This window comes from Urocampus carinirostris, chromosome 15 (assembly GCF_059441175.1).
Source record: "Urocampus carinirostris isolate Australia breed hairy pipefish chromosome 15, RoL_Ucar_1.0, whole genome shotgun sequence".
Classification (NCBI taxonomy): domain Eukaryota; kingdom Metazoa; phylum Chordata; class Actinopteri; order Syngnathiformes; family Syngnathidae; genus Urocampus; species Urocampus carinirostris.
Window position 1 is genome coordinate 14,548,390 of NC_142363.1, and position 13,708 is coordinate 14,562,097.

The following is a 13,708-nucleotide window of genomic DNA, read 5'->3' on the forward strand; positions in this document are numbered from 1 at the left end:
CTAACTGTGCGTCTGTAGAGAGGCACGCAATTCTCTTGCCTTGTGGCAGAGGGCGATAGTGAGACTAAGGATTCAGATCTTGCGCACACCTCAGCCCCAAACAACTGGAATATTGATAGTATTAGCAAGTTAACAGCAAGTCAAGCCATCCATTAGCCAATATTTTTTTTTCGGTGCATGATTTTTTTCCGTAATGGAGAATTACTCATAAATTTATACCTCCATTCAAATGGAGCCGCATATACACTACATTTATGAGACAGAAAAGTTTTTTTAAGATACTGTTTATATATTGCTTTCTTGCTCAACCAAACCAATTATGAATGTGATGTATGTTTATTTATTTGTACTGTACATCTTACTGCGCCTCACCAGACATGAACCTCACCACAGTGTATTAGGACATTATTTGGAAAGAGGTCAAATCCATATTTAACATACTGTATGGGCTGTAAAAATGGTTAGAAGGCTGTGAAATATGGAGGCTGAACAGTGCCCAAATGAAATCAAATAAAGTATCAATCCATCCATTTTCTGCACCAGTTATCCTCAGTAGGGTCGCGGGGGTGCTGGAGCCCATCCCAGCTATCTTCGGGCAGTGGGCAGTCGCAAGCCACATAGAGACATACTACTCACTCGCTCATTCACACCTAGGGACAATTTGGACCGGCCAATTAACCTGACATGCATGTTTTCAGAATGTGGGAGGAAACCGGAGTGCCCGGAGGAAGCCCACGCAAGCTCGGGGAGAACATGCAAACTGCACAAAGCAAGGTTCAATCTTCAAATAAACTAGGCCTAATTATTTAACTTTATTGAAGACAGGAGTCGTTTTTTGTGTAAAAGGGCATTCAGAAAAAACAAGGTCATTTTGGGAATTAATACAGCCTTTGTTAAAAACGTTCAATTATTTTTTAAATGAATGCATGGCAATTGAATTCAATTACATTATAACAAAACAATGATTTTCTGGAATCTAAAAAAATACTAAAAATTTAGTTATGATACCATTTTTATCCTCAGATTTTAAAGAATAATAAGTATATATTTGTGATAGTATAAACCCTATTCTAAAATGAATAGACAATTACAAGATAAAATGTCGCTCAGGAAAATTTATTTTTATTTCAAAAGGTCGTGTTTTATTTTGAAGCTTTGGCTTCCATGAAATAGTAGCAAATGGACATCGGGTCTTAGCTCGATAAATGAAATAATAAACTGTTTACATAGAAAACCCTCTTTAAAATCCTGCTGCAATGCACTTACGTGTAATCCATACTTTCCACCAGAGGGTGGCGATAAAACACAATTCGCCGTAATAAGAAATTAAACAATTGTCACCGAACAAGTAGTGTTTGCCCATGTGAATTTCAGTAATGGCTACTCTCTTCTGACATGTGCTGTTTGTCATCTAACTCGGTTAAACATTTACGCAAGGGGAACCTTGTATTTTTGTAAATTTAGAAGAAGTAAATCGACGACGCTTTTGGTGAATGAGTCGAAACATTTTTTTGGGAGCTAACAAGAACGAACCTCCATCCAGCCGATCTTCGTTTAGACTGCTCACAAAATGGATGCAAAGAAAACGAAAAAGAAGCGAATTAAGTCCGCGCCGCGTAAGCAAAAAAAGAGTATTCAAGTGATGGGCCAATGGAAAGCAGTGGATTTGGATCCCGAAATCTTCTCCGATGAGGGCCTGCTTGAAGGTTTGGTGTGTTTTGAAAAACTTAAAAATTACACACTGGTGGACTGCAAAAACGCCGTGGCTGGTACAAAAGATGGATTTCAGGACAGAAGGAAAAGGGGGAAAAAAAGAAAGTCGGGTGAAGAAAAGGGGGATATTGACAGCAAAGAATCTGAAAAAACTTTGGAACCTAACAAGAAAAAAAAGAAAAAGAACAATACAGAGGAGGTGTTGACCCAAGTTGAGACCATTTCAGACGTGGATCTAAGTAATGAGGAGATTGAAGGAGATGGGGTAATCACTGACCAGGAGAGCTTATCTGAAGATGAGGTTATAACCGATGAAGGAAGTTTATTCGAAGATGCAAGTGAGGAAGATGAGGTAATAACCGACCAAGAAAGCTCATCCGAAGCTTCATCACCAGCCCCTACTAGTTTAGATCGACCTAAAAAGACTAAAGAAAAGAAGAAAAAGAAACTACAGAAAGGAAATAACATGAAGGAACACGCCACTCAAAACGAGGAGAAGAGTAAAAAGAAGCAAGTTAAAAACTGGACCAATGCTACCATGTCTTCTTCTAATTTGAACAACGTGAACATGGATGCATGGAAAGACCTGTTTGTGCCACCTGTTTTGCTCAAGGCCCTTTGCAGCCTTGGTTTCACATCTCCGACTCCAATTCAAGCTCTGGTGTTGCCTCCCGCTATCAGGGATCGTCTGGATATATTGGGAGCCGCTGAAACAGGTCAGGGTTTTATTCTCTATGACAGGTGCCTAAAAACTTAAGGGCTGCCGGAGCTAGGGTCGTGGGGAAGGAGGCTGCATCAGATGTTTCCACAAGAAAAGCTCTGATCGAAATATACCGCTATTTCAAATTGTTTTGTTTCATGTTTTAATACAAAACAAGATCCAAAAACATTTTAAGAATTCACAAGATAATCTATCAATAGTATATATTAAAAGAATGACATCACAGTTAAAATAAGTCTTAACAAATCGAATACAATGGGACCTCTACTTACGAATGTTTCGACATATGAAATTTTCACGTAAAGAAGTACTTGAACGGGATAAATTTACTTCTAGTTTTAAAGAGTGCCTCTAGATACAAAGTAAATACAGCACAGTGTGTGCTGCTATTAATCAAACTGGCTATTGCTTCTAATCTGCCTTGCAACCCAGTGCGCATGTGTGCGTGCTGCCAGCATGCTCTTCGTATCACCCTTACAGTTATAAGTTCAGAAATTGTGAAGATCTCCGGCAAGATAGCGGGGAGAACGTAGCCATCATTTAATCAGCCCAAATGAAAGACATTTTAGCCAAATTCCATCAAGTATCGAGAAAAGCGTTGACAAGTCGGGTTATCGCTACTTCTGTGTCGTGCATTTCTGACGGATTGTCAAAAGCCGACAAAAGTAGACTTCAAATTAATATTTTCATTATTTCCTTTATTCTTCCTTTTTTAATTTATTATTTTACATTATGTGCCTCTCGGTTTATGTTTATTTTGCGGTAATCTAATGTCAACACGTAATTGTTTCATGTTCTGATGCTCTTTTAGGATTTATTAAAAAATATACTGTAATTTTGATGGTCTTAGAATGGATTAGCACATTTACAGATAAAATATGTCTACTTATAAAGTTTTCAGGTTACGAAGCTACTCCCAGAACTTATTAAATACCTAAGTAGAGGTACCACTGTATGTTAGTAGTAAAATCCAACCATTAATATTGGGATTCAAATATGCTTAACGTTCTGAGCATGATTAGAACTCTTAACATGAACTGTCTATATATGGCTTCTCCCTAAACAATTTATTCAAACACTAAAGTTTACCTTCACCTTGTGACTTAAAGTGGCAGCCACCACGTTTATTCGCGCTACTGTGACGTATGATGACACGAAAGAAACAAAAACTGTCAAGTTCTGGGGGGATTTTTAAAGGGTTATTGTTCTATCTTCTTTATTCATTATTCATTATCCGTTACCGGTCAGTTCATAATACGCTACGAAGCCTAGGAGCCGGGACTCTTACTCTCAGCCAAAAGGCCAAGCTAAGGTCCTAGCCTTAAAGCCTTGCTGCGATCATTACGAATGCACCGTTCCCGGAGGTACTGCAATACCGGGCCGATGCGTGGAGTGGAGGTACTTCAGATAACATGTTTAGCACACTTGGATCCAAGGCACAAACTCGCCGAAACTTATGAGCATCCACTGTCCTCTAAACTTCAGTTCAATAGTTGCGACAATCTCCCCCCCGGTCACACCAAGCCCCTGTCCACGTCTCAATTTCAACCAAATGTTTCACAATTATATTGAAAAACAATAGAGATTCATGTAATCATTTACTTTGGTGAAAATCATAGTCTGTAATTGTTAGGTTTAAGTCCCCAACATTTTTAATTAAACGCTCTGAAATAAAAGAAGACATAGAGAATCGGTCATTGAGAATTGGTTATTTTATTAATCATTATAATGAGAGCGGCGGAGACCGGGCTGTTACAAATCTCCTCCTCACTCTGAAGAAATCTCCAAACCCTCCCTCCTAATTATTAAGGTTCTTGGTGAAAAACAACTTGAGTTATGGCATGCACAGGTCAGGGTGCACCCACTGGAATGTGAAACAGACTGAACAAAAAACAACTCATGGCCTTGAAGAACAGCTTACGGCTGAAAACTACAAAAAGGGATGAGAACACTTATAACATATTAATGTCAACTGTAGGATAAATATATGTATATAATTCCAACAGTAATCACTAGATACAGTGCCATCTAGTGGGCAAATATTACACCATGTACCTTTCAAGTGGGGACCTCAAACTATTGTCCTGCGGGCTGTGAATTTGATAACCATTCTTTATTTTGAAATTTTCCATTATATATTGCATCGTAGAATATTTAAAGTAACAATATAAACAGAGATACATATCTTCTCATTTCAGGAAGTGGTAAAACATTAGCTTTTGGCATACCTATGATTCATAACATCCTGGAGTGGAAGAAAAGGGTTAAAAACTCTGGAGGTGATGACGTTGTTCCAGACAAATCTGTTGGGAACTTGACAGACGTCCCGAAAGAATATCCCGAAAGGCAGGAGGAAAAAGAAAGTGTCACCGAGCAGGCTGATGAGGTTGAACCTTTGGAAGATTCTAGTGAGGAGGAACTTGATTCTGAAGACCAAAATCAGGATGAGAAGCTTGGTTGCGTGCGGGTCATCAAAGACGTTGAGTTTGATTTCGACACCACCTCAAAGGAAGAGAAAGAGGCCGGCGGTCAACCTCTGCCTCTGCTTGGACTGGTCCTCACCCCCACTAGGGAGCTGGCTGTCCAGGTCAAACACCACATAGACGCTGTGTCTAAATTCACAGGTGAGTTTTTCATGCACACAACTTTATATCCTGAAGTATTGGGTTTTAATTTTTACAGTTTTTTTAAAGCATTCTCCTTCCAATTAAGATCATATTCCTCCTCCTTCTGATTCATTTTAATAAGGATGAATATAGGACTGTTCACAAAAATAAAATGTTTTTTTTTTTCTCCCAATAAGGTTTTACCATTGAGACTTTTTTTTATTTTTAGGGGGGGTGCATTTTATAGGTGTCCTTAAAAAAGTTTGATGCTAATTTCTTTTCTGAGTTCAGGGAGCGCCATCTGCTTTTATCTAACTTTTAGCAAAGCTGTTTGGGCCGTACAGGAATGAGCAATAGGTGGGGGAGTACAGGAGTGTAATGTCATGTTCGTCTCCGCCTTTTTTCCTTTTTATGTTATGTTTGTTTCTACAGTATTTGTTAGTGTAGCAAACTACACTGCATAAAGAAATATACAACCAGCTTTCGACAGTCGTGGAAAACGTTATCTCAGCACTGCAGTTATAAATGCATTATTAGTTTTGGTGCATGCACCAACATCACCAGGCAAAAAATATGAAACACAAAGTGATTTCATTATAAGAATATCAAGTACTATATTTTTTCGTTGGGGGATATCCATTAAGTGCCTTGTTGCTATGTATCAATTATGCTAGTAGCCAGAAAGTATCCACAAATATCCAAAGTTTTGTCAGATAGCCTTTCACTAATTTACCAGAACAATGCACCTTTGGTTGGGCAATCCAGTCTGATTTGTTGCATTTATTATGACACAATTCTCATGTAAGGCGACGTTTTTGTACTCTCGCATCCCTGTCAACTTCCCAGAGGCGGAAGCTGCCCAAAAAAAAAAATCAAATTCCGCCCAGTTCCTTTGATTCCCTAGTGTGTAATATTTGAATACTATTTGGCGCTGTGTTGTATAATGCGTAAAAAAACCAGTGCCAAGAGTACAGTGTAGCATCAATATAAAAGACAAACATGGAGGCTACTATCAGGTGGAGATCCCACTATGTTAAAGAAATACATATTTAACGACCTATGACTATTTATAGAATAACATTGGTATAATAGTTTAAGTATTCTTGCCGAAGATTGAAATACTTAACCAAAAAGTTTTTTGTACTACTGCGAGGCACTTAGTATTACACACTGCCCCTGAAACAATCAAATACATCACGTATGTATTTAAAAATGTTTTATTGATTAACAGTCTTGTGCAAAACCAGAAGAGTTAATATAAAATCAGCAAATTTTGCGGTCGTTGCTTGTGCCTAGCTTGCTTGTATACCACCATTCCCTAGTTACTAACATTTAAAAATCAGCACAAGCTATAAGTAATTTAAACCGTTAAAGTCCTAGACTCTATATTAATTTTCTTTTTTTAAATACATATTTCCCACGGATTTGATAACAAAGTACATTAGAAAATGACACTTGACCAGGCTACTGCTGGCTACTGATTTTTTTTGTTATTTTTTTTAATTAAATTAATTCTCATAGACACAAGGCAATTTAGACACATTAAGTAAAACTTTGAGAGCAATAGCAAGCAATTACCACAAATAGTTAGTGCTGCTATTGATAGTATATAATGACTTAAGGACATAAGACTGAAAAGCTGAAAAATTCTTGCACTGCAGAATATGCAAGCAGATCAGAAATTCACGGTTAATGTAGATGTTTTAATGTGTGGAGGAATAAACCCACTGCTCTTTCCCAGACGTCCGGACAGCCATTGTGGTTGGTGGTATGGCACCGCAGAAGCAGAGGAGGATTTTAAATAAGAGACCAGAAATCATCATCGCCACTCCTGGACGTCTGTGGGAATTGATCAAGGAAAAACATCCACATCTTCTCAATCTCAAACATCTCAAGTAGGTTACACCTCTTCACTTGATGGCCAACGATAAGTATTGTGCCTCGCGGTAGTAAACATCTGTCGTGTTGGTGGCTTTCCCAGGACCCTGGTGATTGATGAAGCCGACCGCATGGTGGAACGAGGTCACTTTGCCGAGCTGGAAAGTCTGCTGGAGATGCTGAACACGACTCACTTTAATCCCAAGAGGCAGAAATTTGTCTTTTCTGCCACGCTTACCATGACCCACAGCCTACCTACGCGTGTGCTTAACAAAAAGAAGAAAAAGAAGAAGGAGCAGCCAACTGACAAAGTAGCGCTCCTAATGGAAAAAATGAGGATGGATTCCAAACCAAAAGTCATCGACTTGACCAGGAAGCAAGCAACAGTGGATACCTTGACCGAGACGCAGATTCAGTGCAAGAAAGATGAAAAGGACTTTTTCCTTTACTACTTCCTGTTGCAGTACCCCGGGCGCACCATGGTGTTCGCCAACAGCATAGAGTGCATCAAGCGGCTTAACTCGCTGCTGACCATTCTAGACCAAACGCCGTTGCCGCTGCACGCCAATATGCACCAAAAGCAGCGGCTGAAAAATCTGGAGAGGTTTGCCGAAAGGGAGAGGTGAGGCTTCATAAGGCTATGTTTTGTTGTCTTGTCTGCATTGTAGACTTATTATTTTTGTGTTTATAGTTGTGTGTTGCTGACAACTGACGTGGCAGCAAGAGGATTGGATATTCCTAACGTGCAGCACGTCATTCACTATCAGGTGAGATTTTTAAGAATTTCATTTCATGATATATGAAAAAGTGCTTTAATCTTGCGTAGTCACATTTGTACTCTAGTAAGAATGTTAAAAAAATATATTATTCGTGGAAAAATAAGAAGTAGGCATTTAAAAAATCAATCAAGTATCAATATACGCACCGTACAGACACGTATTTGTTTATCAAAAGTCCGGCGGCCTACCTCCGGGCCATCGGAACGTTAGGGGGTTAAGTTACTGTATATTATTAAAGCTCTTTCTGTGTACCGTCTTTCTTTGTAAATATCTCATGTTTCAATGTGGGCACGTGCGGCTTATGTATGTATAAAATATTTTTTCCTTAGAAAATCTACTGGGTGCGGCTAATGATCGAGTGCGCCCTATAGTCCGAATGTTAGTCGCTGGTGGCATTTTTCTGCACCTGCTCTTTTGAGCATTTTTTTAAATACATTTATAAAATGTCATGCAAGTTAAACAAGCAAGCTAGCTCTATTGCAGTGTTTTTCTAACTTTTTGAGCCAAGTCACATTTCTTTCTTTGAAAAAATCCCGCAGAACACTACCATTCAGTGGCGCTGCATCTCTGGTAAAAGTAAATCCAAATAAAAGCTAGCTTTTGCTAGACTGCACATGCACTCTGATTGGATAATCTCCCAAGGCACACTACGACAGTTAAATACTTAACCACTGCGCAAACACTGCTCCATTGCATATTTTAAATGCATATTTAGTATTTGAACTCTCAGTGTGTAATATTTGACCACCAAGTGGCTCTTGTCTAATACGAACGAAAACCAGTGCCATAGAGCACAGCTTAGCAGCAATATCCCAAACATGGCGGTGGCCTCTAGGTAGGGATTCTACTATGTTGAAGGAATACAAATTTCTCGATTTTGGATTTTTTTTTTTTATAGTAAAATAACATTGGTATGATATTTCATGTATTTTTGCCTAGTATTCAAATTGATGTAATTTTTCCCTGAATTAAATGTTTTTGTACGACAAGGAGGCACTAAATATTACACTCTGACCCTTTAAATAGGGGAAGTAATGTATTTTCTTTAAATCTTAATTCCATCCATCTATTTTCGGCACTGTTTATCCTCACTGGAGTTGCGGGGTAAATGTTTCAAAATCAATTTGATGAATTGCAGCCTGGTCATCCTGTAAGGGGGATTACCTCATGTGCTGTTTCTTATCAATGTTTCTTCATTAACCTCATGCTGAGGTTTGAGTTTGTCCTTGCCCTCATATAGGTGTTAGATCAGGGGATAGTCTGTAATAGTCTTTGGTCCGTGCAGCCCATTAAAACTTCTTGTGGTTAATGGCTATACAAATAAACTTGACTAGACTGGTCTATTTAAAAATAAATATAAGATTCAATATAACATGTAGATGTCTGCTTGCATGATTATCAATTAATACATATAAGAGAAATTGGATAAGCCTATGTGGGTAAACCCCGTGTGGCCGGTCATCAGATATAAAAGGAAATTCAGGCAGAGACAATGTACATTTTCGTCCCGCTGCAGCGGGGGAGAATCGGGGAGAAACACAGCGGATGTGTTCTCGGCTCCACAATCGTCCTCCTCCTCTCCACAGCCGGTTTTATTTAGTACAAGTATGGTGGACTTTAGACTGACACATCGTTTGGTAGACATTAGACTGACACATCATTGGGTAGTCATGAGACTGACACATCATTGGGTAGTGATGAGACTAAAACAGCAAAAGATATATAGACAGTGAATATTAGGGGAATGTTCAGAGAAATACACAAAATATATATATATATATAGACTTCACAGCCTAAAAGATCTGTTTTCCTCACTTGTTGCCAAGGTATTGGATTTGAAACTGTATATTTGCCGTCAATCCAATCAATGTTTTTTTCCTTGTATTCTGGCCCCTTAGCTGTTTTTTTTTTAACCCAATGCGACCCATGACTCAGTTTGACCACCCCTGTCCTAGAACATTTTTTTTTTCAAAAATTAACATTGCTTGAACTGGCAGTACCACCCTGCAAATCCCCTAAAGAAAAAAAAAAACCTGTAACCAAGTATTACACCTTGATTGTGAACTATGAGGAGAAGAATATGCTGCTTTGATCAATTTGTTTTTCTCCACCCGTAGTAACTATACCCCAAATTGATACAATATGCTCCTACTTTCAGGTTCCTCGCACATCAGAAACCTACGTCCATCGCAGCGGCAGAACGGCAAGAGCAACAAAAGAGGGTCTCAGTTTGCTGCTCATCGGCCCTGACGACTTGCTGAACTTCAAAAAGATATACAGGAACCTCGGAAAGAACGAAGAACTTCCCACGTTTCCGGTAGAGCTTCACTTCATGAAGGCAATCAAGGTGAGAGTCTCCCCTTTTTTCTCCTTTATATTTCCTTCAGTCGTTGTCATTAATGACTTGAAATGTAAATTTCCACCCAGGAGCGCGTAAATTTAGCAAGACAGATAGAAAAGATTGAGTTCCACAACAGCAGGCAAAAGCATCACGACTCCTGGCTCAAACAAGCAGCAGACGCTATGGACATTGACCTCGATGAGGACCTCTTGCTAGGTGGGCACAACAATATGAGTCCTCATTTAGAACTAGTGCTGCAACTAACGACTATTTTTATTGCGTTTCGTTCAACTGTCAAACGTGCTCTTCAAATGTTTGTGCATCATCGAGATACTGCCACAATACTCAAGGTCTACTTCGCTAACATTTGCAAGTAGCCCTTTCATACGCTGTATCCAGGCTAAAATGCTACCAAACCTTAGAAGTTTTGTTACATGAACCTAATGTTGCACCGCCATTTCTGTATGTTAATCTTAGCACTCGAGACAGAGACACTATTGTGCATGAGCGACTGTCAGCAGAGATTATATTCATGTAGAGATGCCTCACTCTTGGAAAAATAGTGGAATTCATTGTCAACTATCTAAGCTTAAAACACACTTCTATTCTATAGCATATGAATAACCTATATTTTATGTTGACAATATCTGTGTATTATTTGTTATTGCAACATGCATTGCAGCCTGGAAGGGGGATTACCTCATGTGTGGTCCCCTCTCAAGGTTTCTTCATTCTCCTCATGTTGAGGTTTTAGAGTTTTTCCTTGCCCTCATGTAGGTTATAGATCAGGGGTTGGTGTAATAATAGTCTGTTTTGCGATGATCTGTGGTCTGTGCAGCCCTTTTAGACTCTTTGTGATTAAGGGCTATACAAATAAACATGACTATTTCTATTATGCATTTTTGTTGACAACGTCGATTAATTGTGGCAGGTCTGTGTAGAACCAATCAAATGCTGAGGATTAAACATTGTTTTCTTGTAGGTAACGGGAGGGATGAGGATGATGAACGGGAGCATCAAAAGATGATGAAAGGGATGAAGAAACAGATGAAGTATCTTCTTTCCCAGCCCGTGTTCAAGAGTTTAACAAAGACCAAATATCCCACTCAGAGTGGTCGCTTGTGCATGGACAATTTTCCCTTCGCAGCGGATCAAAGCGCCATCAAGAGTGTGTCAGCCAAGTTGAATGAAAGGAAAAGTGGCCCACCGCAGAACATGAAAAAGGAAAAAAGCAGGAACTGAATTTTCACATGATGAAATTGAACTGTTTTAAAAGCAATTACAAAAATCTTTGTCACGTTCTAATCATGTAATGAATTAAATGGAAGTTTGAATTCAGAACATCTTGACTCACTTTTACAAGGGAGAGGACCCTTAAGAGTCATAAGCCGACAGGTTTCGATGTCTCCCTCCTACAACACAGCTGCGGTGCATAAGCGAGCTGTGGAGAAGCCTGTAGAATATTACGTTCATTGACTCAGGTGTGATAGGAGGGAGTCTATTACAATTAGGCAGCACCAGGCTCTGAGTTTCCTGCCCGTGCACTAGTGAAATGTGAGGTTACAGCACAAAGGAGCAACTTTTGACCAGGCTGATCAGTAGCAGTTGCAAAATCTAATTCAGACTTTTGATCCTTTAAATCATTTTTCCCATGAGACAATCATGTTGACATACCTGCCCGAATACCTTAACTTTTTGGGGGATTTTTTTTATCTTATTCTGACAAACGAGTGAAATAAATCATTCAAATCCTCTTTTGTGTGACAGGTCATCCCTTCATAGAACAAATTATTCTAGACCAAAACAGATACTTGAGTCATGAGTTGTCACTAATACTAACACCAGATACGACAACTGGCTAAAATTCCCCTTCACCAAACGTAAAAGGTAACATTTTTACTTGTCAAATATTGGATGACTAACAGCAATGTGTAAATTACCCAGTTTTTAATTTTTATTTTTTTATTTGGGAAATTTTCTCTGTGGTGGGAAAATTACTGGTACTGTATTATCTGTAAGCACTAATATTATAAAAAAGGGGATTTTTAATGATTTAAAAAAAAATAAACGATCCGACCAACTTTGTATTCAGGTTCCAATTAACGGGCAGCCAATTGAAAAATGGAAAACCATTTATCTACACTTACAGGCATCAACTTTCTTAAGGATAGGGTGCGTTATTTGAGATGTCTTTAAAAAGTTGAAAATAAAATATTTTCTCTACTAAGTATGTTTTAACAATGCCCAATTGAGTTTAAAGAGCCGTTATGCTTTTTTCCCACCGCGCCTATGTCCTTTTTCTTACTTTTGGCAAAGATGTTCAGGGTGGAACACAGAAGGAAGGAGGAATGGGGCGATGGAGTTTTTGTGTGTCCCATTTATTTTGAATATCCGAATTCTTGCAAACCAGGATGCCCTCTGCATTTTTATTTTTATAGCCTAGTGGCTTTACCACTGATGATACAAGTACCGTACTGTATTGGCACCAAGAGTGTATGTGTTCATCCATAACAAAAATGTACTGTAAAATTTGGACTCTACAGCCTACCTCCGGAGGTGTCATAGGTGGCCCGCGGGCTGGATCAGGCCCGCTAAGGGATTGAATCCGGGCCCAACGCTCAGAGAAGCGTGAGAAAAACGAACTGCAGGTTGAAATATGTCCACTTGATGTTGCCAAAGCCATGTGCCTCTCACAAAGACGCTGTACTTGTAGTTTTCTTTTCCCTTTTCTCTCTTTCACGCTGTCTGTGTCTTTTTACCTTGTTTTGCTCTCTTCCTTTTCTCTTCCATCTCTCTCTTGCTTACCCGTTCTTTCTCCCCTTCTTCTTTCCTATTTCCCTTTGGTTTTCCTTTTCTCTTTCATTCCCTCTAACTATTTCTTATTTCTCACGTTTTCTAGGGTAGGTCTTTTTCGTCCTACCCTTTCTCTTTTTCTCTCTCCCTTTCATTTCTTTCTTTTTTCTTATCTGCTAGTCCGGCCTCCGAGAGAATGTTTGTTCCATCATGTGGCCCCCAAGAGAAAATAAGTTTGACACCCCTAGCCTACCTGATATGCCACACCCAGGACATTTTTAAAGAAAATCATGTTGTACATACGTAAGCCTCACCTGACTATAAGCCGCACGTGCCCACATTGAAACGTACCTTGATCCTTTCAACCTTCTGATGGTGGGCCGCCGGAGTTGTGATAAATATCTGTACAAGGTCACCAGTCACTGAAATACGTCATGCCACATATCATTGGAAAGCTTAAACTCTTGGAATTTAAGATTAGATAACCACGAAATGAAAAATATACTTCTCATAAACGTCTGGATCAGTCTCTAGATACCCCGAAAACTATGATGCATTAGCTCAAGAGGTAGAGCACTCGTCTCGGGATCAAGAGGTCGCAGGTTCGATTCCCGGCTCCTCCCTGTTATATGATTAAGTGTCCTTGGGCAAGACATTTAATCCCTAATGCCCCCAATAAACAGGTAGGCGCCTTGCATGGCTAACTCCCTATTGGTGTGTGTGTGTGTGTGAAGCACATTGTAAAGCGCTTTGTAAGGTCTTCATTGACTCCAGAACACACAATACCAACAGATAAACATCCGCCTAAAATATTTCTTTGTTGGACGTTGCTTCTAGTAATCCGTTTGTTTCGCCACATTTTTTTCCGTTTACTAAA

The 13,708-nt window shown here is 39.2% G+C and overlaps 1 protein-coding gene across 1 annotated transcript; it reads left to right on the forward strand.

Moving 5' to 3' along the window:
• The first annotated feature begins 1,344 nt into the window (after positions 1-1,344).
• Positions 1,345-11,379, forward strand: ddx24 (DEAD (Asp-Glu-Ala-Asp) box helicase 24). The gene is made up of 8 exons (XM_088353739.1): positions 1,345-2,429; positions 4,633-5,058; positions 6,782-6,935; positions 7,022-7,540; positions 7,610-7,685; positions 9,856-10,044; positions 10,125-10,254; positions 11,021-11,379. The coding sequence occupies exons 1-8, from the start codon at positions 1,571-1,573 to the stop codon at positions 11,278-11,280; spliced, it is 2,613 nt and encodes an 870-aa protein (XP_088209865.1). The 5' UTR covers positions 1,345-1,570; the 3' UTR covers positions 11,281-11,379.
• Positions 11,380-13,708: the final 2,329 nt, after the last annotated feature.

Excerpts from the sequence above, each read along its gene's own strand:
- ddx24 (XM_088353739.1), top strand. The coding sequence starts at position 1,571 with ATGGATGCAAAGAAAACGAAAAAGAAGCGAATTAAGTCCGCGCCGCGT. Across the intron at positions 6,936-7,021 it reads CTCAATCTCAAACATCTCAA|GACCCTGGTGATTGATGAAG; the intron begins GTAGGTTACACC and ends TGGCTTTCCCAG. Across the intron at positions 10,255-11,020 it reads CGATGAGGACCTCTTGCTAG|GTAACGGGAGGGATGAGGAT; the intron begins GTGGGCACAACA and ends GTTTTCTTGTAG.